Here is a 26,854-nt window from a genome sequence, read left to right on the forward strand (position 1 = left end):
CCTCGATCAGTACTGAAGATAGCTTCAAATTGTTAGCTAAACTCAGCAAATGCGTATGACTCAATCTCTAACTCTAACCCTGACTCTAGCCTTTTGTTTTCCGGAGGCTTAGAGCGGCTACTGCCTTGCTCAATAGTGATGGACTATGAAACAATAGAGCTTACTGCTGATTATTGCTTCCAGAAAATGAAACGCAAAAGATGGTAGCTGAACAACGCATGATAGCTACAAACACAGTAACCGACAAAGACGATCGAAGCCTACCAACGATCTTCGTTCACCAGTGATCTTTGTTCCAACAGCAAGGAGCGACTGATTCTAGCCACGACAACACGGCAGCGATAACGTACTACACATGCAACAAGCGACTACAACACTGGTATGAAACAAGGGAAATGTTACAGTTTACTCAACGCCACTTCAGCTACATGTACTAGGCCGTAAATCTTACCACTAACTTCGTCCACAACAGTGACACACACACACACACACACACACACACACACACACACACACACACACAAGCTTTCGAAGTGAGCTGACTTGTTTTGGCTCGGTTACAAGTCCTCGTGTGAACGTGCTATTAGAGTTTTCCATTGTGAGGTTTACATTTCAACAGCACTCTTTCTGTTTTAGCTTACAGCTCCTCTAAATCTTCTCGATGTTCTTGTGAATGCAGTAACATCAAAGTTTGTTCGAACATCAACAAACAAATTTCAGTGTCCCATTTTTTGTGTAACGGTATGTGCAGCATTTTCATCAGTTTTTATTGATAGTTGATATCTATCTTGTGTTATGATTAGTGGACACCAGAAGGACAAAGACTTATGACTGGAGCATCAAGTGGAGAGTTCTCTCTTTGAAACTATTCTTTAAGTCTCTTTCTGTTTAATATTTGTGTAGTTTTCTCTATACTCGACTTCTATTGTAGGCTCATGACTCTGCTGTGCATACGATGGTATGGAGTCACACAGACACGTGGCTTGTGACAGCAGATCACAGTGGATTTGTGAAATACTGGCAAATCAATATGAACAATGTGCACATGTTTCAGGAAAGTAGCAGTATGAGAAGTGAGGTACCTATTTGTTATATTTTGTAGTTGTTTTTATTGTTGATGTCTCATGCGACATGTAGTCTATGGGCCAACCTATGTAAGTGCTGTAAAACAGAGTTATGTTTCCTCCCTCGTCCAACAAAGGTTTATCACCTTAGATCAAATGAAAATATGCAGAGAAACTGAATTTTGAATGTTGCAACATGAAAAAAGGTCACAAGTTGTCCAATTTGACGGCAGAAAGTGGCCGGCTTGTACGCATGCGTACTGACTTCGTGACGACACAATATCCGGGTTTTCGGTAACGCGGAAGAGCTGCTGAAGGCAATGGAAAGTGTTTACAAAGACTTTGGAGATCGAGACGTAGCTAGTTTAGATGCAGAATACCCGCAGTACACTGTAGATGGTTTTACTTGCCTATGAAGCGCCCTGTGCTAGATTTCAGTGTCTGTCTGTGCAATCTGCCAGGTAGGACATGCCCACAAGACCAAGAGTTGATCGAGTTTTCCTTGTATTGTGGAGAACATTTCTTCACGCAGCAAATTTACTTGGTGATTCCAGAATTGCTGGTTTAAACACGATTGAGCCACGTGGTGTCTTCCACTTTCGATATTACCAAATGTATACTTTGAATTTTCATCTGGCTAGAGTTTCTGAGCAAAGATTGGGTCAGTCTGATTCAAGTTCTATGAACTCTGCATTTTGTAGTTTTGTTTACAAGCTCGAACGTAGCAGCACCGTGACGGCAGCAGATCTGTCTAGTGACCAGACCTCTGCAGCTCCGCCCAGAAGCAGTAGAAGTACACCACAGCAGCAGCAAGAGGATTTACTGGGAAATGTCTGTTCTGTAAGGCTGTTGACAATAAGGTTAGAGACAATACTGGCAAACACAGAAAGGTAGAAAAGTTAAGTAGGTGCATGACTAAGGAAGCTGCCAGAGCAATACATAGATCTGTGAAATTTTACAACGACGAGGACATGCTGCTTCTGACTCGTGTCTCTAAAGACTTTGTTGCTTTGGAAATTCAATACCACCGATCCTGCTACTCAGAATACACCCATAAGAAGAAACTGGCTGCAGCACAGGAAGTTGCATCAGGTGTAGCAGAACAAGATGACAAGGGCACCATTTATGCATTAACTTTCACTAGTCTTGCTGAGGTAGTTGAAGAGCGAATCATCTGTCTACATGAAGTAATGAGTCTGTCGGGTGTGAGGTTGATGTATGAGCATACTTTGATGGATTTGGATTTAGATATCCAACCTGGTCAGTACCGTAGTGAAAGGTTAATGAAAGCGTCGTCTCGAGAACCATTTTGGTGACCAGTTGAGTTTGGGAAGTCTAGCCATCGGAAAATCAAGTTTAGTGGCTTTCTTGTGTATCCTTCTGACATCCCCGTGCTTGCCTTATAGAGTTTGACGACACACTTCTTTCTCAAACAGAGGATGAAGATGATTCTTCATCTGCAGATATTGATATAGATTGGACTGTGCCAAGGGATTCGCAAACAGATGTTGCAGATGCATTCCACACAGCCGCTTGTCAAAGGAACGTTATGTTAGTATCCCCTCTAGTCCATGGCCACCAGGACCACAAGATCTCGAAAACTGTGGACTTGGCTCATAGACTAATGGTGTACTACATCTATTAATATTTACAAAATGTACAGCTGACTATTTGAGGAGAGAGTACGTTGTAATGTTTGGTTAAATTGGTCAGCAGCATACTTTGTCAATATTTAATTAATTAACAGTTATAGGAATTGGTGGGGAAACCTCTTGCTGATGGTATAATAATTGTGAACTTCATGTGGACAAAACACACATTTTGTTTAGTACATTTACTGACAAAGTTGCGCACAAACAGAATACCTAGCACAGCAGAGTAAAGAAATATCACGTTAAAAGATGATGGAAAGGGAGATACCCACAACATTTCTCAGCGTGTAACTCATTTGTTGAGCTTTTTGGCAGATGATGCATGTGCTCATGGATGTACACCAATGTCTACATGCTCTCCAGAGGTGAATGCACATGTCATAGGAATTAGTTCACCAATGGTGTGTGTGTGTGTGTGTGTGTGTGTGTGTGTGTGTGTGTGTGTGTGTGTGTGTGTGTGTGTGTGTGTGCGTGTATGTGTGCGTGTGTGCGTGTGTGTGTGTGTGTGTGTGTGTGTGTGTGTGTGTGTGTGTGTGTGTGTGTGTGTTGCTGTGTGCATGTGTTCATCACCCGGCATGCACATGATGTGCATCAGCACAGGTGGTTTGACACGTTACAGCAACTTCAATCTGAACAATGGTACATATCGTATACATACCTTTCTGTTTGAGTCTTGACTGTACAGTTTAGTTTGTGTATCATGACATGATGTATGAATTTACTTTCCCCTCCTACTTTTACTTACTATAGCGTAATCCATATTTACATTCAGTTTCAGTCCTACTGATGCCAAGTTTGCTACTGGTTCAGATGATGGGACAGTTGGTGTCTGGGACTTTTTTAGGTCGGATGAAGAAAGAGTTATGAGAGGTGAATGTCTTCTTGTTTGGTGATGTGATTGTTGTGTTGTATTTGGTCTTGTGTTTCAGGACATGGTTCTGATGTCAAATGTGTAGACTGGCATCCTCAGTGAGGTTTGATTGTGTCTTGTAGTAAGGCCACACAACAATCAGTGAAACTATGGGATCCAAATACGGGATGTAGTCCCACCACTTTGTAAGTTTGGTACAAAAAGAACTTACGTCAGTGTGTGTCACTGTGTGTGTGTGTGTCACTTTTATATTCTCTTGCAAGTTCATTGTCAATTCAGCACGATGACTAGTCAAACACGTTGAAATATTTTAGGCTTTAGGCTTGTGTTGTGATATCGCATGGTTTTGTGTATGAACTGTTGGAATAGATAGACTTTCTCTTGTTTCTAAATTTATCCTACAATAGCAACTACGTACATCTTTACTGGATGAGTGAATGAATACATTTGGTTTGGACATAATACACCATTATCTGTTTGAGGTATCTCCTGTCTACAACTACACACAATATTTAGAGATAACATTTATGCTACAGTAATATATAGAGTTGTAGAGAAAAACTCGTAGTGCAACGAATTTGATATTTTTGCAATTTGTAGCGTCTTTGATTGCCATACTCATGATGTTATTTTGTTCTAATTTGACTCGGAACAGACAGAAACATACTGAATCGCAACTATGTTGAGCTCATGTTGCCAGTGGTATGTCTTGAATGATAATTTATGAATTAACTATAAATCACAATATCAGAATTAATTTTATTGCTACTGACATAAGATGTCTGTCTCAAGTGGCGTCAAACTTGAATGGGCAGCATTGATGCACTACTGAAATATAGTTTGCTAGTAAGCTCTGATATCACTCTCATTTCACTTCGATGTTTTCCTTCATGAATTTCCTGTGGGTTTGCCAGTGTTATATTCACATGGTCTTCCATCTCATAGGGAGAGAAACCACTGGCTGCACGTTTGAGCTGAGTGTGATACTTGTATTTGTTTATGTTTAGCAATTGTATTTCTATATGTTTAGTCTTTGTTGCCAATTGACTTTGTGTTGTGTTTGCAGCTTATTCAACAAATGGCTAACCTAAATACAGAGTACAAGACATTGGAAGCTTTGACACAACAGTTAGAGGATCGACTTTCTACTTCAAAGCAGCAGATGTCAAAACTAAAGCGAGATGTTATGGCCATGAGAGGGCAGTTGTCAAATGCGAGGAAGAGTCAGGAGAAGGCAGAGAAGCAGCTGCAGATTACCAAGACAGCCAAACAATCAAACACAGTATGTACCATGTATTATGTATAAACCACATTTTACGATGTGAAATTGTGTTTGTCAAGTAGAAATCAATGAGTGATGATCCAGACAAACTGAGGAGAGACTTGAATGTTCTGGCGGAAGCTCAATTCAACTCAAAGCGGCTTATAAGGTTTGTAAAGTCTCGTGAACTACACAGTTGTTTACATGGAAGGATAACTCTATATTGACATGTCGTCATATTTAGCAATCAACAAGATGAATTAGAGCGTAGCAAAGCTGCAAATGTTTTGATTGAGCAACGATGTGAGGTTTGTCATCATCTCATTGAATCACGTAATGTCAAATTAACAGACTCATTACAGGAACTTGTGGCCAGTAAAGAGAGAGAATTATCCGAGTTTAGGTCAGCTGCTGAACAACTGATTGCCGATGCTTTAGAAAGATCATCTCAAGTGAGTTTGACAATTTTATCATGATACGTTTTTGTATGCGTTTAGATCAGCCAATGTGTTATGTGTTTGTCTTGTCGAATTGCCCGTTTACACGAGCACTTGTAAGCGAGCCAGCTTTTGGTTGGAAGTTATGTTTTAACTTAAATGCAGGCTGAGCTGTGCCAAGCTGTGCTACCTGACTCGGCATTTCTCAGTCAGGCCATCCAGGGGCTGACTTGGGTCAGGTGTATCGTATAAATGCTCTCCATGCCAAGATGAGAGCTGCTCATGCTCAGTTTGTCGACTGGTAGTAGACCTACATCTCATGTAAATAAGATGTCATCTTGTAAACTTTCTGTACATTTCTTGATTTGATGTTGTAAGGCCATGGAGAATAGAGCGTGAGCAACTTGGCCTTTGTCCATTGAGAGTGTAAGCTAACATGAACAGGATTGATCTCAAGGAGATAACACATGCTAACAACATGCCCATCAGAAGGACTGACTTGCCTGTAAAGATTGTGTTGAGTGAATTTGGGCTGGCATGCTAGACAGGCACAGGATTGGTGCAGGATCAACTCGCTATACACGTATGTGCTCATGTAAACACAGTACTAGTAGTTGTTATTTGACTGACTGATTTGTATATCATGTGAGTATGTTATTATGATTGCATTTGATGTTGTTTGGTTGTCTTGTCTTGTCTAGGCTACGGTACAATTACAAGAAGCGAAACAAAGTTACAAGTTGCAACTCACACGCCTAGAATCGGAACTCAATCACGAAAGGTTTGTTCTTAACTCTATTAGCCCATTCAGACTAGCGTTTTGTAACCGTGCTGACACAGTTCAGCACAGTTTGGTTTCACTACTTAGTGTGACTGCATTCCAAGTCAAACCAAACTGAACCATGCTGAGCTGGCAAATATCATCTTTTTGTGTCAGCATGATTGGTCTGCTAGTATGAACGCTACCCAACCTTATGCAAAGTTCAGCCCATGCTCAATAGATTACAAGAGAGCATGGTGAGAAGAGGGGGTGATATGACTGAGTCAGTTTGGGGTTTATCATGCAGTCTTTCCGTTGGATGCTTGCCAAATAGCTAAATGCTACAAATAGATGTCCCTGGCGATGAATGTTAATTTCTCCTTGCCAATTTGGCTAGCTGTTACAGTGTACTGTGTACAAGCACCATCACTACAGCGTGCTGAGAATGGCAATTAGCAAACTGCATTGGAGCTTCAAGGATTAGAAGGCCGATCTATTGCACTTGCTCTTTGTGTTCTGCATATGGAGGCATTCTTTGCATGCGGCTTCCGTAAGTGTTTAGCTAGAAATGAGCTCAGTGAAGATGACAGTCATGGCTCTGAAGACAACTGCGCAGAAGTAAAACGAAAGCAGACAATGGTAGAAACCACGATGAAGAGTATGATGATGATGACCTCAGCGATGCTGAACTTGATAATGCTAAACATAGAAGGGCCAAAACTTCAAGAATTTGATTTTGACAGAGCTTTTAAATTTTGGTATAAAAGGCCAAGAAGGATGGTATTGGACACTTGATGTCTGGTTTTCGGACTTAGTCCTACCAAAGTCGGGTTCCTTTGAGCATAACATTTTCTTCTTTGCAGTGTAAATATGCGTCAGCTTGGTTTACTGTCTTGGGTTAGCATGGATCAGCTTGACTCGGTTGTATAATCATGCAAGTGTGGACTAAACTGGGTATAAGATACAAGTCTATAAAAATGAAAACGAGATGCATAAATAACTGAATTGGGAAATCTGCTTTGCTAAGTGAGACCAATGATGCTTGTTGATCTTTTATAGAGGCTTTGGCCAGACCAATTAATTTTTTTATGCTCAGATGTTAAGACATCAAATTCAGACTACCAAATCAGATAGAAATAATAATAACCACGGGACGTTGTGAGCGTGAGCAGTTCTTGATGTGTTCCCTATAAGCATTATTATGATGAGTATTAAACGAATGCCACATACATGTATAGTGAAGAAGACAAGAAAAACGCAGCTAGATCACATGGTGTGAACACCTTTGGGTTCTTTACTTGGATGAGTACTTTAATACAACGCAGTTTGCATGTACCAAGCCTTTCTACTGCAGGCACATTCTTGAGCATGAGCAAGTCAAATTTGTTTTATTTTGTTCAAGCTCCATCTAGACCAGAATTTGAGCATGAAGAATTGGTCTATGCTGTCACGTGTTCTTACCATAGCTGTATGATGCTACACCCCTATCTGGTTACTACTATAATAAATTATTGAATTCAACTAATATGTAGGTTTAGTGATAATACGGATGTATTATGTAGGCAGTCTCAGACGAGTATGAAATTGCAATCTTCACTACATAAAACAGAACTAGAGCAGGTCCGGTTGATGGCTCACAATCAAACTAAGAAAGCACAACAAGCTATACAGGTACAGTACAACTTATCTACACTGAATAGGCAGCTATAGTGAATTGTATACATTAGGTGTGTCGTCTGACAGTTGCAAAGCTTGCCAATCAGGCTGAAGTCGATCAGTCATCATCTACTGATAATGTGGCGAGGTTGACAACTCAGCTGCAGATAGAACGAAATCTGTCATCATCAACTGCACAAAAATATGAGCAATTAAAGGTACCCACTACCTCTTTCCAACAAAATTTCCTCTACAATATTTTCCCTGTGCTCTTTTGATCAGGTGAGTAGTGCAAAATGTTTGAGATCATTACATACATCTAGAGATCAAATTAACCAATGATTCCAAGATTCAGTTTAGACAAAGACTGATGGTCGATTTATACAAATAGTTTTATACAGTAACAGTGAAGATTATGCTTGTTTGTTAAATGTAGTTTCAAATAGTTAGACTGTGTTTTGACTTACTGTCTGCAGCTTGTGCTGGGCACATGACAGACACAATAATTATTGGTGCTGCTACATGTCCCTAGAACTTGTCAATGTCTCAAACTACTGTGGTGACACCTGCAGCACAATTTCTTCTCCGAACACCTCATTTGCCTGAGATCTTAGTCCCTGTTTGATCAATGCCTGAATCAGAATAGAACGACAAGCTCTAGCACCAACGTTGTCACTCCAATTCTCTAACATGGCTTGAGCTTGCACAAGAGGAGAAGCATGCTCACTCTTTATAGCTGCAATATTTCCTCTAACTTTAAACAATCCCACTGGTTCCAATGTCAAAGCAAACTGTTGCCAGCAGCCTTGTATTTCTTTAGCAAGATGATTTAACTGGACTGATGTCACCTTGTCAGTTTTACAATCTACACCAAAACAATCATATTACAATACTGTAGTAGTTTGCTCTTTTGTATGTTCCTAATAAACCATAACAATCACAATGGTTGCAGCAAATGTTAAATAATTCTGTTGATCAACACAAAATCATGACATGCTGCTATCTTGTATACCAATCTAAGGGCCAAATTATTGTAACCCAGCAATAACGGACAACGAACAGAGTGTCAACAACCACTTCAGCAAATGTCACTTTGGTAGCTAAACTCATAGCTAGTTCTACAATCAAATTTACTCTTTACAATCAATTATACATCGAGATCTAAGTCTCACAAGTTTGGTTTCATGTCTCAGTCTATAACATGGTTAACAGTACTACGTAGTATGTCTCATTTAATCATCTTAGAACTAATATGTACAAGCAACCCACACCAATATTAGGTATTAGGCTGACCTGGGAGTGGTGCAGGCACGTAAGCTTGTAGCACACAAGCGACATCGTTTCTGTATATTGCATTGAGAGCCTTAATCAGCTGTCCGATTGTAGCTTCACTGGGAGGTTCCATTTTGCACCATCGATTTAGCAGGAAAAGAGTAGGGCTCTTACTCTTCTCCCTCACTTTAATTTCATCGAGAGGTCTGACTAGAAGTTCCTTCCACAACCTTCTCCAGTCATCTTCCAAATCATCATCTCTATCTAAAAGTTCAGATACTTCAAACAAGCACCTTGCAACCGGTTCACCAATAAGGGGCTTCACTGGTGTTGAATAGCTTACTACAGTATGAAAGGAACCTAATTAGTAGTTAGTACATCGTGAAATCTGTAATCATAACATACTAGCAGCGAGTTGTTGTGGCGGCTGTGAAAGATGATGCAGTGGTGACATGACATCAGTTTGCTACATGAAAACACCAATTCAGATAGAGATAATATTACAATATGGAAGCTACTCACAGAGCACTCAAGTTGTGGATACCAAAGGTAGAGTCTGGTAGGAGGTTGAACTTCTGTTTTTGTCATACGGCTGTACAGTGAATAACGATTACTTTGATATCCATCGAGAGAAATCAACTCAGCATTAGAAATGCTAGATATTGATGTCGATGCATTCTGTAGAAATCCAAGACGTAACTTGAGCCCAGCCATTCCCTGCTGTTTTGCCTTGTCTACAATGTTCACAATCCACTCACGAACAGCACCACACACTTTGGAGTTGGGAGGTGTGACTGTATCTGACAAGACAGTCATTTGAAAGTTGTATCTGTTGAGAGCAAACTCCAGTCGATGACCAGGGTAGATGTGGAAGTAGCCCACATTGCGGCAAATAACTGCCAAGCGACGAAAACGTTTACACAGAAGAGTCAGTACTCTATAGAATAATGGCTGAGGAATGCGGATGGGAGCAGATGACAAGATGAGAGGTAATGACTTCTGCTCGTCATTCATCTTGTCAGATTCAAGACCAACTGCATGCTCCAGAAGGCAAGGAACAAAACAAGCTTGCCTCTCAAACAAATCACGTTCTTCATTGCAAGTCTGACCTTCTCTTTCTCCTTTCAGGCTTAGAAAATCATTGCAATCGCTTGCTTTGTCCAGATCCTCTTCTTCAATAACTGGATACTCACACAGCAAATCATAGTGGCTCATCAATGACACAATGAGACGTTGAGCAGATCCTCCGGCATCTGATAAAAGATGTCTCACAAGTGACATTGTCATAATGCCTTTCTCTTTGCTGCGTTTTACATCATTCCAGAACATGGGAGGAACATCACCTTCCATGTGTATTGTGATCACTTTCTGCAGCTGTGATACAAACCATTCCACATCTAACACGACTTCTTCTTTATCTCCACTCTTCAATGCCTTGGGATGATACATCAACACTGCACGACTACTCAAATACTGCAGCAGCACCAACAGCTCTTCTCGATCTTTGATTCCACTAGCTTTCATGGCAAGCTGCAGTAATTCATCAACAGTTGTTGTTCTCTTTGTTGGATAAGAGACTTTCACTTCTCTTACATTTTGTTCATACTTGAGCCAGCTGATAGGTAATCTGTGATGTTGGGCCACCTTGTGAGCCACTTCCTCTGTTTTCTTACGAAGCAGAGTCACCTGTGGATCTACAACACCACTGTCTGGGTCTGTCACTGTGTTATCCACATAGAAACACATCATATCTTTAGATGCCCATATGATGTGCTCTGCCAACACTGTGCCCTCCAGTTTCTTCCTTATAAATGCATCCTGTTTCTCCATCATCCCTGGCTGCTCCTTTAACTTATCAACATGTGTTCCTACTAGAAACATGACAGGTGATCTGATTCCTTCTTTCTCAAATATCATGATACGACGTGACTGATCACCTTCCATGATATGAACACCTGATACCCACTCTTCCAAACGATCAAAGTTTGTTTCGTCATCAAACAAAGGAATGTGGACAATTTGTCCATCTTCTGAACGAAACTGAGATGGAGTCTTGCCATCCATTGGCTGACAAGCATCAAACACAACGTACATAAAACCAGCCTTTGACATAAACAAATGATGTGTGACATAGAACACATTCTGACCAGCATAGTCCAATACTGTAAGCATTATTTCTTTCTTCACCTTTTGACGAGACTTTGGATCTCTCAGACTCTTGGAAACACTTTCTTTTAAGTGTTGAGGTAAAGTAGTTGTGTTCTCAGTAGAAGAATCATCAACACTGTGAGACAATGTCTTTTCAGTTTGTGTAGGTAGAGCTTCCGGTTGTTTCGTTTTGGTTAAACTCTGTTGTTGTCTGTCTTGGTACTTACATAATTGGACATCAGTGCTTGCTATGATTGGTTTTGTCTTCTTGTTTGGCGACGTAGTCTCATGGTCTAATGCAGCATAATAATCAGGGCTGCCTGAGTCGCAGAATAGAGAACGTCTGTTTGACGTTTCGTCTTTATTCTCGTGTTTCTTTTGTTGTGGTTGCTCTTGGCTGTCACAACTAAAAGATGTCACCTGTTTTGCATTTTTTCCAGCCAACGGAACTTTTGAAGTTGCAATGCTTCCATCCTGGTTTACTGCTTTACTTTCTTGGCTTCTCTGTAAATCAAACGAGAAATTGCTGGCCATAGATTTCCTGTCTCCTTCATTCCCAACTAAATTGTCCACATTTCCAAAATCTGCCTCAGTATGATCTGAAGATGAACATGCTTCTACAGCAAAGTCCGTACCACCTGATGGTCTTGCTGTTATGTGAGACGAAACGTTAGAGTCTTTAAGTGCGGACAAATTTGATGACGTCTGTAATGAGGATGACAAACCTGATGGAACTGACTGTGCAGGAACTACTAAAGTTGTTGGTTTTTTAGAAGGAACAGTCAACTTTGGTGAACAATCATTAAGTGGTACACGGGGCATTAAAGGCACAATTCTATGAGAAGAACCAAGAGGAACAGCCTGGACACGTAACTCCTGCTTTGGTGATTTCTTTGTCATGCGAGCGTATTTTTGTTTTCTTGGATATTCACTTTCTTTTGACTTGAAATATTGATCTTTTACTTGTGGTGTGTCGAGTGCCTCTGCCATATTGATCACAACATTTTTCTCATATATGTTTGCATAGTCAGCACTTGTGAGAGGTTTGGTCCAGTCACATGCTTCCTTCACAATAATCTGACACTTTGGATCAAACACAACTCCTCTTGTACTCGGCTCATCAGGATTGAACTTCTGGAGAGTGAGAGATTTTGTCAAGCTTGTCTTACCCACACCATCACGTCCAACAACATCAACACGTAGAAACACGTTTACTGCTGATCCCCCACTACAGGATGACTGATAGACACGCAATGCTGCTTCTCCTTGCGACACGATCTCTTCAGGAAATGTTTCTATAAAATAAAAATAAATAAATTTCAATAATCAAATGAAAGTAAAGTTGCATGTTTTGTTTACTCACCAGTAGCCTGAATGATTGATGCCATTTTGCCTTTTCCTTGTATTTCCAATCTCTTCAAAACAGATTCCTTACCAATTAGAACTTTACTCATATCAGCTCCATGAGACAAAAGAAGTCTTACTATATCTTTGTGTTCACTAACAACAGCTAAATGCAATGCACCTTTTGTGCCGGTTATCTTGGGATCAATAGTAGCACCATGTTCTATCAGCAAACGACACAAATCAAAATGTCCCAGCTCTACTGCCAGATGTAAAGGAGGTTCCTCAAGAGTATGACCTTGGGAGTTGTAAGATACATCTGCATTTACAGATGCTCCATGATCAATCAAGTGCTGACAAAAAGTAACATCCTGCTCTTTGACTGCTCTCTGAATGAGTGAGTATCCTGTTGTAGTGTGACAGTTTACTTCTCTCAGACACAATCTACTCGAAGGGTCTAACTTAGCACTAGCTTTAAAAATATGGCGACAAGTATCGATGTCGCCATCTTCATGAGCACTACTAACAATGGCCATAAGCTCTTCTTTATCAATATTCACCTTCTGCAAGTCATCTAATGCAGCATTACATGACTTTTGAAACAAATAGCAGAATGTCTTGCAAAGTCTGTTCTTCAAAGCAACGTGCAAAGGTAAGTTTTTTTCTCTGTCAGCTACATGAGGGTTCACTCCATGTGATATCAACTTATTGCACAACTCAACACATTCAACACGACGTTTACAAGCCAAGTGCAGTAATGTCTCACCACAGTCATTCAATGCATTGCAATCAGCGTCCCTTCTAACTAACACGTCAACTGTTTTTATATGTCCTTTCCGACATGCAAGCTGTAAAGATGTGTGTCCATTGCTATCTGTAACATTCACTCGTGATCCCTTTGCTATGAGCATCTCACAAACCTCAGAGCAATCTCTCTTGCTACAAACAGACTTATGAAGAACAGTCTGATGAAAATTATTTGCAGAAAACACATCAGCATTGTAGTCCAACAGACGTTGATCTGTTGATGTTAAACCAGCCTCACATGCCAAGTGCAGTGGTTGGTTTCCATCTTTATCCACTGCATCAATCTTGGCATTATGTTTTAGTAAAATAGAACACAATTCAGGACAGTCTTTCTCTCCACCAGCTGCTGTATGTAGTGGTGTTTGTCCACATTCATTCAATTCATTTACATCTGCTCCACAATCCACTAACAGTTGGACAGTCTGAATGTGACCTTTTTGAACTGCTTTGTGTAAAGCATGATTGCCATTGCATACTTTATAAGATTTCAATACTGATTCATTTGCCAAATCTAAAGGTTTCCTCTGCTGCTTGTTTAGAACAGTTACGTCAGCCCTATGAGATAACAATAAGCGTACAGTTGCAGTATGCCATTGTTTACATGCCAAGTGTAGTGGTTGGTTTCCATCTTTATCCACTGCATCAACCTTGGCATTGTGTTCCAGTAAAATAGAACACAATTCAGGACAGTCTTTCTCTCCACCAGCTGCTGTATGTAGTGGTGTTTGTCTAAATTCATTCAATGCATTTACGTCTGCTCCACAATCCACTAACAGCTGGACAGTCGGAATGTGACCTTTTTTAACTGCTATGTGTAAAGCATCATTACCATTGTGTACTTCATACGATTTCAATATTGACTCATTTGCTATATGTGAAGGTTTTCTCTGTTGCTTGTTTAGAGCAGTCACATCAGCCCCATGAGATAGCAATAAGCGTACAATTGCAGTATGCCATTGTTTACATGCCAAGTGTAGTGGTTGGTTTCCATCTTTATCCACTGCATCAACCTTGGCATTGTGTTCCAGTAAAATAGAACACAATTCAGGACAGTCTTTCTCTCCACCAGCTGTTGTGTGTAGTGGTGTTTGTCCATATTCATTCAATGCATGTACATCTGCTCCATTGGAAAGCAAGAAATGACTTGTACTTGTATGACCTCGTTTACATGCCAACTGTAGTGGTTGGTTTCCATCTTTATCTACTGCATTAACCTTGGCATTGTGTTCCAGTAAAATAGAACACAATTCAGGAGAGTCTTTCTCTCCACCAGCTGCTGTATGTAGTGATGTTTGTCCATATTCATTCAGTGCATTTACGTCTGCTCCACAATCCACTAACAGTTGGACAGTCTGTATGTGGCCATTTTGAGCTGCTACGTGTAAAGCATGATTACCGTAGTGTACTTCACAAGATTTCAATACTGACTCATTTGCCAAATCTAAAGGTTTTCTCTGATGCTTGTTTAGAGCAGTTACATCAGCTCCATGAGATAACAATAAACCTACAGTTGCAGTATGCCATTGCTTCCATGCCAAGTGTAGTGGTTGGTTTCCATCTTTATCCACTGCATCAATCTTGGCATTGTGTTTTAGTAAAATAGAACACAATTTATGACAGTCTCTTTCTCCACCAGCTGTTGTGTGTAGTGGTGTTTGTCCATATTCATTCAATGCATGTACATCTGCTCCATTGGAAAGCAAGAAATGACTTGTACTTGTATGACCTCGTTTACATGCCAAGTGTAGTGGTTGGTTTTCATCTTTATCCACTGCATCAACCTTGGCATTGTGTTCCAGTAAAATAGAACACAATTTAGGACAGTCTTTCTCTCCACCAGCTGCTGTATGTAGTGGTGTTTGTCCACATTCATTCAATTCATTTACGTCTGCTCCACAATCCACTAACAGCTGGACAGTCGGAATGTGACCTTTTTTAACTGCTGTGTGTAAAGCATGATTACCATTGTGTACTTCATACGATTTCAATATTGACTCATTTGCCATATGTGAAGGTTTTCTCTGTTGCTTGTTTAGAGCAGTCACATCAGCCCCATGAGATAGCAATAAGCGTACAATTGCAGTATGCCATTGTTTACATGCCAAGTGTAGTGGTTGGTTTCCATCTTTATCCACTGCATCAACCTTGGCATTGTGTTCCAGTAAAATAGAACACAATTCAGGACAGTCTTTCTCTCCACCAGCTGCTGTATGTAGTGGTGTTTGTCTATATTCATTCAATGCATTTACGTCTGCTCCACAATCCACTAACAGCTGGACAGTCTGAATGTGTTCTTTTTGAACTGCTACGTGTAAAGCATGATTACCATTGTGTACTTCATACGATTTCAATATTGACTCATTTGCTATATGTGAAGGTTTTCTCTGTTGCTTGTTTAGAGCAGTCACATCAGCCCCATGAGATAGCAATAAGCGTACAATTGCAGTATGCCATTGTTTACATGCCAAGTGTAGTGGTTGGTTTCCATCTTTATCCACTGCATCAACCTTGGCATTGTGTTCCAGTAAAATAGAACACAATTCAGGACAGTCTTTCTCTCCACCAGCTGCTGTATGTAGTGGTGTTTGTCTATATTCATTCAATGCATTTACGTCTGCTCCACAATCCACTAACAGCTGGACAGTCTGAATGTGTTCTTTTTGAACTGCTACGTGTAAAGCATGATTACCATTGTGTACTTCATAAGATTTCAATATTGACTCATTTGCCATATGTGAAGGTTTTCTCTGTTGCTTGTTTAGAGCAGTCACATCAGCCCCATGAGATAGCAATAAGCGTACAGTTGCAGTATGCCATTGTTTACATGCCAAGTGTAGTGGTTGGTTTCCATCTTTATCCACTGCATCAACCTTGGCATTGTGTTCCAGTAAAATAGAACACAATTCAGGAGAGTCTTTCTCTTCACCAGCTGCTGTATGTAGTGATGTTTGTCCATATTCATTCAATGCATTTACGTCTGCTCCACAATCCACTAACAGTTGGACAGTCTGTATGTGGCCATTTTGAGCTGCTACGTGTAAAGCATGATTACCGTAGTGTACTTCACAAGATTTCAATACTGACTCATTTGCCAAATCTAAAGGTTTTCTCTGATGCTTGTTTAGAGCAGTTACATCAGCTCCATGAGATAACAATAAACCTACAGTTGCAGTATGCCATTGCTTCCATGCCAAGTGTAGTGGTTGGTTTCCATCTTTATCCACTGCATCAACCTTGGCATTGTGTTCCAGTAAAATAGAACACAATTCAGGAGAGTCTTTCTCTCCACCAGCTGCTGTATGTAGTAGTGTTTCTCCATCTTTAGTCCAAGCATTTGCATTTGCTCCATTAGAGAGCAACAAGTGACATATTTTCATGTGTCTTTGTATCCATGCCAAGTGTAGTGGTCGGTTTGCATCTTTATCTACTGCATCAATCTTGGCATCATGTTCTAGAAGAATAGAACACAATTTGTGGCAGTCTCTCTCTCCACCAGCTGCTGTATGTAGCGGTGTTTGTCCATATTCATTCAATGCATGTACATCTGCTCCATGGGAAAGCAAGAAACGACTTGTACTTGTATGACCTTGTTTACATGCCAAGTGTAGTGGTCGGTTTCCATCTTTATCCACTGCATTAATCTTGGCATTATGTTCTAGTAACATAGAACACAATTCAGGGCAGTCTTTCTCTCCACCAGCTGCTGTATGTAATAGTGTTTCTCCATCTTTAGTCCAAGCATTTGCATTTGCTCCATTAGAGAGCAACAAGCGACATGCTTTCTTGTGCCTTTGCTTCCATGCCAAGTGTAGTGGTCGGTTTCCATCTTTATCCACTGCATTAATCTTGGCATTATGTACTAGTAACATAGAACACAATTCAGGACAGTCTTTCTCTCCACCAGCTGCTGTATGTAGTGGTGTTTGTCCACATTTATTCAATTCATTTACGTCTGCTCCACAATCCACTAACAGCTGGACAGTCGGAATGTGACCTTTTTTAACTGCTATGTGTAAAGCATGATTACCATTGTGTACTTCATACGATTTCAATATTGACTCATTTGCTATATGTGAAGGTTTTCTCTGTTGCTTGTTTAGAGCAGTCACATCAGCCCCATGAGATAGCAATAAGCGTACAATTGCAGTATGCCATTGTTTACATGCCAAGTGTAGTGGTTGGTTTCCATCTTTATCCACTGCATCAACCTTGGCATTGTGTTCCAGTAAAATAGAACACAATTCAGGACAGTCTTTCTCTCCACCAGCTGCTGTATGTAGTGGTGTTTGTCTATATTCATTCAATGCATTTACGTCTGCTCCACAATCCACTAACAGCTGGACAGTCTGAATGTGTTCTTTTTGAACTGCTACGTGTAAAGCATGATTACCATTGTGTACTTCATAAGATTTCAATACTGACTCATTTGCCATATGTGAAGGTTTTCTCTGTTGCTTGTTTAGAGCAGTCACATCAGCCCCATGAGATAGCAATAAGCGTACAGTTGCAGTATGCCATTGTTTACATGCCAAGTGTAGTGGTTGGTTTCCATCTTTATCCACTGCATTAACCTTGGCATTGTGTTCCAGTAAAATAGAACACAATTCAGGAGAGTCTTTCTCTCCACCAGCTGCTGTATGTAGTGATGTTTGTCCATATTCATTCAATGCATTTACGTCTGCTCCACAATCCACTAACAGTTGGACAGTCTGTATGTGGCCATTTTGAGCTGCTACGTGTAAAGCATGATTACCGTAGTGTACTTCACAAGATTTCAATACTGACTCATTTGCCAAATCTAAAGGTTTTCTCTGATGCTTGTTTAGAGCAGTTACATCAGCTCCATGAGATAACAATAAACCTACAGTTGCAGTATGCCATTGCTTCCAAGCCAAGTGTAGTGGTTGGTTTCCATCTTTATCCACTGCATTAATCTTGGCATTATGTTCTAGTAACATAGAACACAATTCAGGGCAGTCTTTCTCTCCACCAGCTGCTGTATGTAGTAGTGTTTCTCCATCTTTAGTCCAAGCATTTGCATTTGCTCCATTAGAGAGCAACAAGTGACATATTTTCATGTGTCTTTGTATCCATGCCAAGTGTAGTGGTCGGTTTGCATCTTTATTTACTGCATCAATCTTGGCATCATGTTCTAGAAGAATAGAACACAATTTGTGACAGTCTCTCTCTCCACCAGCTGCTGTATGTAGCGGTGTTTGTCTATATTCATTCAATGCATGTACATCTGCTCCATGGGAAAGCAAGAAACGACTTGTACTTGTATGACCTTGTTTACATGCCAAGTGTAGTGGTCGGTTTCCATCTTTATCCACTGCATTAATCTTGGCATTATGTTCTAGTAACATAGAACACAATTCAGGGCAGTCTTTCTCTCCACCAGCTGCTGTATGTAGTAGTGTTTCTCCATCTTCAATCCAAGCATTTGCATTTGCTCCATTAGAGAGCAACAAGCGACATGCTTTCTTGTGCCTTTGCTTCCATGCCAAATGTAGTGGTTGGTTTCCATCTTTATCCACTGCATTAATCTTGGCATTATGTTCTAGTAACATAGAACATAATTCAGGGCAGTCTTTCTCTCCACCAGCTGCTGTATGTAGTAGTGTTTCTCCATCTTTAGTCCAAGCATTTGCATTTGCTCCATTAGAGAGCAACAAGTGACATATTTTCATGTGTCTTTGTATCCATGCCAAGTGTAGTGGTCGGTTTGCATCTTTATCTACTGCATCAATCTTGGCATCATGTTCTAGAAGAATAGAACACAATTTGTGACAGTCTCTCTCTCCACCAGCTGCTGTATGTAGCGGTGTTTGTCTATATTCATTCAATGCATGTACATCTGCTCCATGGGAAAGCAAGAAACGACTTGTACTTGTATGACCTTGTTTACATGCCAAGTGTAGTGGTCGGTTTCCATCTTTATCCACTGCATTAATCTTGGCATTATGTTCTAGTAACATAGAACACAATTCAGGGCAGTCTTTCTCTCCACCAGCTGCTGTATGTAGTAGTGTTTCTCCATCTTCAATCCAAGCATTTGCATTTGCTCCATTAGAGAGCAACAAGCGACATGCTTTCTTGTGCCTTTGCTTCCATGCCAAATGTAGTGGTTGGTTTCCATCTTTATCCACTGCATTAATCTTGGCATTATGTTCTAGTAACATAGAACACAATTCAGGGCAGTCTTTCTCTCCACCAGCTGCTGTATGTAGTAGTGTTTCTCCATCTTTAGTCCAAGCATTTGCATTTGCTCCATTAGAGAGCAACAAGTGACATATTTTCATGTGTCTTTGTATCCATGCCAAGTGTAGTGGTCGGTTTCCATCTTTATCTACTGCATCAATCTTGGCATCATGTTCTAGAAGAATAGAACACAATTTGTGACAGTCTCTCTCTCCACCAGCTGCTGTATGTAGCGGTGTTTGTCTATATTCATTCAATGCATGTACATCTGCTCCACAATCCACTAACAGTTGGACAGTCTGAATGTGGCCTTTTTGAGCTGCTACGTGTAAAGCATGATTACCGTTGTGTACTTCACAAGATTTCAATACTGACTCATTTGCTATATGTGAAGGTTTTCTCTGTTGCTTGTTTAGAGCAGTTACATCAGTCCCATGAGATAGCAATAACCGTACAATTGCAGTATGCCATTGCTTCCATGCCAAATGTAGTGGTTGGTTTCCATCTTTATCCACTGCATCAACCTTGGCATTGTGTTTTAGTAAAATAGAACACAATTCAGGACAGTCTTTCTCTCCACCAGCTGCTGTATGTAGTGGTGTTTGTCCATATTCATTCAATTCATTTACATCTGCTCCACGATCCACTAACAGCTGGACAATCTGAATGTGACCTTTCCTACCTGCTATGTGTAAAGCGCGGTTTCCATGATGATCTGCTACATTTACACTCTCATTTGTTATCAGTGGACAACACACAGCAAGAGAGTCACGCCAAGGTAATCTCTGATTTGCTAGAGCTACCAGAAGAGGAGTTTCACCTTTAGTGTTGACAGAAGTAACATCAGCTTTGTGATCAACTAACAGTTGACAGATATTGGCTTGCTGCCAATCAGCAGCGGTATGAAGCGGCGTATGTCCATCCCTAGTGTCTGCCTGATTGACGTTCACACCACGTGACAGCAAGAAAGAACACATATCTGCATTTCTAGAAATGACAGCCCAGTGTAAAGCTGTACGTGACAACACTCTGTCCACACCATTCAAGTTCTCTCCTTCTTCAACCAGTCGTCGAACCTTCTCCCACTCTTTGTTACACGCAGCTTCAGAGAGATTTCGTGTCATTTCGTTGCGTTTGAAGTTTCCCAGAAACTTTCACTAACAACACGATCACAGAACACAATCACTTCTATTCATCGACTTCTCTCAAACAACTCATTTCTCAAACGTGAGCACACTCCACCCAACGAAACTGATCAACAAGAACTGACCAATCACACACAACCAACGCCCCTTGGAATGCGTAATTCATGCAAACTTTCAATAAGACAATTTGCCTTCATTATGACATTCTAGTAAGTATACGGCTCTGGTACTTTGTGTTAGCTGAACTATTCAAACGTGTATACATCATTTGAGAGTGAAATATTTTATGTGTACCATGCCAGATTTGAACATGCTTGAGCTTCACTTTGAAAAAGGGATTTTAATAATTTTTAAATTAAAATTTAATAATTTTTAAAACTTAAGTAAATGGGGACTTTTTTCTAGTTTCCAAGTTTGTCTTTGCGCGCTGTTCTCGAGTCGCTGCTGCAGTGAGCTAGGCGCACTCAACGGTCAGTAAGTTGTATTGGATTACTGTTCTTTCAAACTTTGGACCTAAACCTAGACTACTAAGATTAGCGGCGTACTTCGAAAACTAGGATTGGTCTACAAGTAACTGGCGACGTTGTACTCGATACGCCATCCGTACGTGGGCTGAGACATTTGACCAATACCCTAGGGGCCTAGGCTCAATACGCGAAACCTCGAAACCTCCATCTCGGTGAAGTTACGTCGTTGAACGTTGGCTTCGATCTCGTGAACGGTTTTTAAAATCGCGTTTCTTTGCTACAACCGAAGAAAAACGCATGAAAAACTCGTTCGAAGTTGTATAATGCCAGAAGAACGATTCGTTGAGAGAAAAAGCAAGCCATCTGTGGGAGACCTTCAGTGTATGAAACGTCCATTCACTAAGAGTGAAACAGCTCGGCTAGGGCAGCGATATTTTTGATCACGTGATCTCTCACAAACGCGTAGGTCTGTTGTAACAACTTACTACAATCGAACAGTGATTTATCTAGAGGTTAGTTTAGGAGATGCGTAACTCTGCAACAAACGGAAAACTCCAAAACTCGTGATATTGCAATGCTGTGCCGTCTGGTTGTCACACTGTGGATTGCAGCCCCGGATGCGCTGCCATCACCACTACGCGCATCCGGAGCTGCAATCTACACTTCGAGGCTATTGTCACACGTATACGTAGGTGTGATTGTAGGTGTGACTTTGTGGTTTCCACCTACTAACTCCTCTAGCTAGGATCGTGTTACTTCAACAACAGTCGCAGGAAACGCTATGTTTATCTAGGATATAAAAATCAGAAAATTGAGATTTGCACGGAATTTAGGATATCCGGCCCTAATCAGAAAATCGAGGTTTGCACGGATTCTAGGATATCCGACCCCTATATTATTGGAATTGAAGTTTAATTCACAGCATTATTTGCAAGATGCAATCAACTCTTTGATTTTTATATTGACTGATAACTACATTTACAGTGACTAGATGACTTGTAGACCTCTCTAGCTAGACAAGTAGTCTTATTTTGACATCCGGGATTGTAACATTCTACCAATCAGCGGCAAAAGAAAGTGAGCAGATCGGATGTGAAAATAGGAACGTCTTATGTAGCACACGCCAAACTGCGCGCTGAACGTTTCTCTTCGGATATTAAAAGAACAAGGGTAAACAAATACTCAAGCACAAGCGCGTTCTCTAGGTAAGCCGTGGTATTGAGGAATTCTGCTTCAAAATCTGGCGGAAAAACAGCTCTACCCACACCATTTTACTTTAGAGAAGAACCACTGACGGCAAGAAGGCAGATCTTCATAATATCTTCGCATTCACATTTGGCATTCTCGATATATCCCTAGCAGTCATCCGTAAACGCATTGATTCGTTTGCAGTGGGCGGAGCTTAATCGACCAGCAAGCGCGGAGCAGGCGCGTGAGCGTTGCACATCACAGGAACATCGCTCGTTCTCGTATACGAAAGCGACGATAACGGAGTAACTTATACCGATCGATTTGTCTTGGTAAGATCTACTCATACAAGTTAAGTTCATTTTGTTGGACTTCCTCTTTAAGACTCATACTCGACACACACACACACACACACACACACACACACACACACACACACACACACACACACACACACACACACACACACACACACACACACACACACACACACACACACACAAACACACAAGACATTAGACTACAACTCATCAGTGCTTTGTGGTTTAGAGGCGAACACGTCGTTGGGTTTGTATGGTTTGGATGATGGTTGTGGGTCACGTGATTGCTGTGTAGGATCCTGAGGATTATAGAGATAGACGAGCGCTGCAGCCGAACAAATATTATTATGGAGAGGTAAAAATTGTTAGTTTGGAAGCTGTTGTGTGCGTGCGTGCGTGTGTGTGTGTGTGTGTGTGTGTGTGTGTGTGTGTGTGTGTGTGTGTGTGTGTGTGTGTGTGTGTGTGTTGTGTGTCTAGACCAATTAAGTTTGCTACTGGTTCAGATGATGAGGCTGTTCGGGTATGGGACTTTTTGAGGTCAGATGAAAAAAGAGTTATGAGAGGTGAATGTCTTCTTGTTTGGTGATGTGATTGTTGTGTTGTATTTGGTCTTGTGCTTTCAGGACATGGTTCTGATGTCAATTGTGTAGACTGGCATCCTCAGAGAGGTTTGATTGTGTTAGGTAGTAAGGACACACAACAACCAGTGGACTGTGGGATCCAAAACGGGATTTAGTCTCACCACATTGTGAGTTGGGTACAACTTTTGCTTACATCAATGTGTTACTCTATCTGTGTGTGTGTGTGTGTGTGTGTGTGTGTGTGTGTGTGTGTGTGTGTGTGTGTGTGTGTGTGCACGTGTGCATGTGTGCATGTTTTCTACTTGTTTACTAGGTTGTCTATAACACTTACGTGGTACTTGTCTTGTTTGTGTGCTTGCATTGCTTGTGTTGTTGGTGTTGTTGTTGCAAGTTATGTCATTTGATGTGATTTTGATTGTATTGAGACTAATATTACAAATCACATGTTTAATATTGTGTAGTGTATACAGTAATAACCAACTGTCTTCTCATTTTTAGAAGCAAACAACGTGATAGTAGCAAACCTTTTGAAGAATTCCAAGTATGTTATAAAATGGAAGGATAACTCTATATTGTCACATCGTCATATTTAGCAACCAACGAGACGAATTAGAGCGTAGCAAAGCTGCAAATGATTTGATTGAGCAACGATGTGAGATTTGTCATCATCTCATTGAATCACTTAATGGTAAATTAACAGACTCATTACAGGAACTTGTGGCCGGTAAAGAGAGAGAATTAATTAGCTGAGTTTAGGTCAGCTGCTGAACAGCTGATTGCTGATGCTTTAGAAAGATCATCTCAAGTGAGTTAAACAATTTATCATGATACGTTTGTATGCCTTTAGATCAGCCAATGTGTTATGTGTTTGTCTTGTCGAATAGCTCGTTTACACAAGCACTTGTAAGGGAGCCAGCCTTTGGTTGGAAGTTATCTTTAAACGCAGGCTGAGCTGTGCCAAACTGTGCTGCCTGACTTGGCGTTTCTAGTCAGGCCAGCCTGGGGCCAGGTGTACCGTATAAATGCTATCCATGCTGAGATGAGAGCTGCGCATGCTCAGTTTGTCGACTGGTGGTAGACCTACTCCTCGTGTAAATAAGATGTCATCTCATAAACCTCCTGCACATTTCTTGATTTGATGTTGTAAGGCCATGAAGAATAAAACGTGAGCAACTTGTCCTTTGTCCATTGAAAGTGTAAGCTAGCATGAACAGGGTTGATCTCAAGTAGATAACACATGCTAACAACATGCTCATCAGAAGGACTGGCTTGTAAAGATTGTGTTGGGTAAATGTGGGCTGGCATGCTAGGCAGGCACAGGATTGGTGCAGGATCAGCTCACTATACACACATGTGCTCATTTAAACACAGTATTAGTAGTTGTTATTTGACTGACTGATTTGTGTATCATGTGAGTATGTTATTATGATTGCATTTGATGTTGTTTTGTTTTCTTGTCTTGTCTAGGCTACGGCACAATTACAAGAAGCGAAACAAAGTTACATGTTGCAAATCACACGCCTAGAATCGGAACTCAATCACAAAAGGTTTGTTCTTAACTCTAATAGCCCAGTTCCAGTTGCATGGACTAGCGTTTGTAACCGTGCTGACACAGTTCAGCACAGTTTGGTTTCACCACTTAGTGTGACTGCATTCCAAGTCAAACCAAACTGAACCATGCTGAGCTGGCAAGCATCAACTTGTTGTGTCAGCGTGATTGGTCTGCGAGTATGAACGCTACCCAACTTTATGCAGAGTTCAGCTCATGCTCAATAGATTACAAGATAGCATGGTGAGAAGAGGGGGTGATATGACTGAGTCAGTTTGGGGTTTATCATGCAGTCGTTGTGCTGAGCGCTTGCCAAATAGCTAAATGCTACAAATAGATGTCTTGGCGATGGATGGTAATTCCTCTTTGCCAATTTGGCTAGCTGTTACAGTGCACTGTGTATGCCTTTCTTTGGATCGTGAAAGCACAATCACTACAGCGCTGACAATGGCAATTAGCAAACTGCATTGGAGCTTCAAGGATTAGAAAACTAATCTATTGCGCTTGCTCTGTGTTCTTCACAAGGAGGCATTCTTTGCATGCGGCTCCGTAAGTGTTTAGCTAGAAATGAGCTCAGTGAAGATGACAGTCATGGTTCTGAAGACAACTGCGCAGAAGTAAAACGAAAGCAGACAATGGTAGAAACCACGATGAAGAGTATGATGATGATGACCTCAGCGATGCTGAACTTTGATAATGCTAAACATAGAAGGGCCAAAACTTCAAGAATTTGATTTTGACAGAGCTTTTAAATTTTGGTATAAAAGGCCAAGAAGGATGGTATTGGACACTTGACGTCTGGTTTTTGGACTTAGTCCTACCAAAGTCGCATTCCTTTGAGCATAACATATGTCACATTAGTATACTTTTTACATTTGTTGTGATGATTGATAAATGTTGCCTCTCTGTCAGACCAGGTTAGGCTTGAATCAATTTGTCATTTAGATTGTTAGCTGTTTGATGTTTGGGTGATTTCATCTTGGCTCTGAACTAAAGTGCTCGGCTAGAAATGAACAAACTCTGTTAGTCAAGAGGCTATATGCATGTATACTAATCAAATTTTCCAGCAGAAACGTTGGTTTATGTGACATTCTGTACGAGAGTGTACACAATACTTCATTCAACTGTTGTAATGCAAACCAGAACAACACACACTGTTTAACAAACATGCTCTTTAATGATCCATAGACCATTGCAGCTTAGCATAAGTACACTTGATGATGCAGAATAACCTGAATACAAGACACCAACAGAAGTAGGCTTGTGCCGTTTTCTTCCTTGCAGTGCAAATATGCACCAGCTTGGTTTACTGACTTGGGTCAGCTTGGATCAGCTTGTCTTGGTTGTATACTCATGCAAGTGTGGACTAAACTTGGTATAAGATACAATTCTATAAAAATGAAAATGATATACACAAATAACTGAATTAGGAAATCTGCTTTGCTAAGTAAGACCAATGATGCTTGTTGATCGTCTATAGAGGCTTCGGCCAGACCAATTAAATTTTTTATGCTCAGATCTTATGACATCAAATTCAGACTACCAAATCGGATAGAAATAATAATAACCACGGGACATTGTGAGCACTAGCAGTGCTTGATGTGTTCCCTACAAGCATTATTATGATGAGTATTAAACGAATGCCACATACATGTATAGTGAAGAAGAAAAAGAAAAATGCAGATAGATCACATTGTGTTAACAACTTTGGGTTACAGATGAGTACTGTAATGCAACGCAGTTTGCATGTACCAAGCCTTTCTACTGCAGGCACATTCTTGAGCATGAGCAAGTCAAATTTGTTTTATTTTGTTCAAGCTCCATCTAGACCAGAATTTGAGCATGAAGAATTGGTCTATGCTGTCACGTGTTCTTACCATAGCTGTATGATGCTACACCCCTATCTGGTTACTACTATAATAAATTATTGAATTCAACTAATATGTAGGTTTAGTGATAATACGGATGTATTATGTAGGCAGTCTCAGACGAGTATGAAACTGCAATCTTCACTACATAAAACAGAACTACAGCAGGTCCGGTTGATGGCGCACAATCAAACTAAGAAAGCACAATAAGCTATACAGGTACAGTACAACTTATCTACACTGAATATTGAAGAGTTAGCTAG

The 26,854-nt window shown here is 40.6% G+C and overlaps 2 protein-coding genes and 2 long non-coding RNA genes across 7 annotated transcripts in view; 3 read left to right on the forward strand and 1 right to left on the reverse strand.

Moving 5' to 3' along the window:
- LOC134181903 (uncharacterized) overlaps positions 1-447 on the forward strand; it is a 1,914-nt gene extending 1,467 nt beyond the window's left edge. The window contains exon 3 of the long non-coding RNA XR_009970218.1: positions 184-447. This is a non-coding gene — a long non-coding RNA (uncharacterized LOC134181903). The remainder of the gene's footprint in view (positions 1-183) is intronic.
- A 3,018-nt stretch (positions 448-3,465) lies between these two features.
- LOC134181902 (golgin subfamily A member 3-like) lies at positions 3,466-8,236 on the forward strand. 3 transcript variants are annotated; one of them, XR_009970217.1, is made up of 10 exons: positions 3,466-3,586; positions 3,646-3,772; positions 4,654-4,869; positions 4,932-5,017; positions 5,093-5,156; positions 5,211-5,300; positions 5,987-6,066; positions 7,608-7,716; positions 7,789-7,919; positions 7,984-8,236. XR_009970217.1 is itself a non-coding variant. In XM_062649185.1 (10 exons), the coding sequence occupies exons 3-10, from the start codon at positions 4,666-4,668 to the stop codon at positions 8,041-8,043; spliced, it is 840 nt and encodes a 279-aa protein (XP_062505169.1). In that variant the 5' UTR covers positions 3,466-3,586; positions 3,646-3,772; positions 4,654-4,665; the 3' UTR covers positions 8,044-8,236. The 3 variants fall into 3 exon arrangements, 2 of the variants coding, with proteins under 2 accessions (XP_062505169.1, XP_062505170.1); XM_062649185.1 differs by having other exon boundaries at positions 7,773-7,919; XM_062649186.1 differs by lacking the exon at positions 7,984-8,236 and having other exon boundaries at positions 7,789-7,980.
- LOC134181776 (uncharacterized) lies at positions 8,236-20,597 on the reverse strand. Its single transcript, XM_062649042.1, has 17 exons — positions 19,751-20,597; positions 19,487-19,696; positions 18,263-18,559; positions 17,553-17,671; positions 17,181-17,363; positions 15,843-16,505; positions 15,522-15,662; positions 15,117-15,455; positions 14,955-14,988; positions 14,592-14,908; positions 14,047-14,450; positions 13,662-13,827; positions 12,485-13,559; positions 9,496-12,416; positions 9,379-9,439; positions 8,995-9,315; positions 8,236-8,566 (listed from the first exon to the last, which is right to left on the reverse strand). Exons 1-17 carry the CDS (start codon positions 20,595-20,597, stop codon positions 8,253-8,255), a joined length of 8,412 nt encoding a protein of 2,803 aa, XP_062505026.1. The 3' UTR covers positions 8,236-8,252.
- A 1,581-nt stretch (positions 20,598-22,178) lies between these two features.
- LOC134182198 (uncharacterized) lies at positions 22,179-25,875 on the forward strand. Of its 2 annotated transcripts, none has more exons than XR_009970288.1 (9): positions 22,179-22,605; positions 22,823-22,948; positions 23,097-23,156; positions 23,217-23,341; positions 23,673-23,715; positions 23,768-23,826; positions 23,886-23,979; positions 24,642-24,721; positions 25,669-25,875. It is a non-coding gene; the product is annotated as an uncharacterized LOC134182198 (long non-coding RNA). The 2 variants fall into 2 exon arrangements; XR_009970289.1 differs by lacking the exon at positions 25,669-25,875 and adding an exon at positions 25,106-25,628.
- The last annotated feature ends 979 nt before the right edge of the window (positions 25,876-26,854 follow it).

The sequence above is a fragment of the Corticium candelabrum genome, chromosome 7, assembly GCF_963422355.1.
Source record: "Corticium candelabrum chromosome 7, ooCorCand1.1, whole genome shotgun sequence".
Classification (NCBI taxonomy): Eukaryota; Metazoa; Porifera; class Homoscleromorpha; order Homosclerophorida; family Plakinidae; genus Corticium; species Corticium candelabrum.

Excerpts from the sequence above, each read along its gene's own strand:
- LOC134181776 (XM_062649042.1), bottom strand. The coding sequence starts at position 20,597 with ATGACACGAAATCTCTCTGAAGCTGCGTGTAACAAAGAGTGGGAGAAG. Across the intron at positions 18,560-19,486 it reads ACTACTACATACAGCAGCTG|GTCATACAAGTACAAGTCGT; the intron begins GTGGAGAGAAAG and ends CATGTAAACAAG. Across the intron at positions 9,316-9,378 it reads GCCACAACAACTCGCTGCTA|TAAGCTATTCAACACCAGTG; the intron begins GTATGTTATGAT and ends TTCATACTGTAG.
- LOC134181902 (XM_062649185.1), top strand. The coding sequence starts at position 4,666 with ATGGCTAACCTAAATACAGAGTACAAGACATTGGAAGCTTTGACACAA. Across the intron at positions 4,870-4,931 it reads CAGCCAAACAATCAAACACA|AAATCAATGAGTGATGATCC; the intron begins GTATGTACCATG and ends TTTGTCAAGTAG. Across the intron at positions 7,920-7,983 it reads AAAAATATGAGCAATTAAAG|GTGAGTAGTGCAAAATGTTT; the intron begins GTACCCACTACC and ends TCTTTTGATCAG.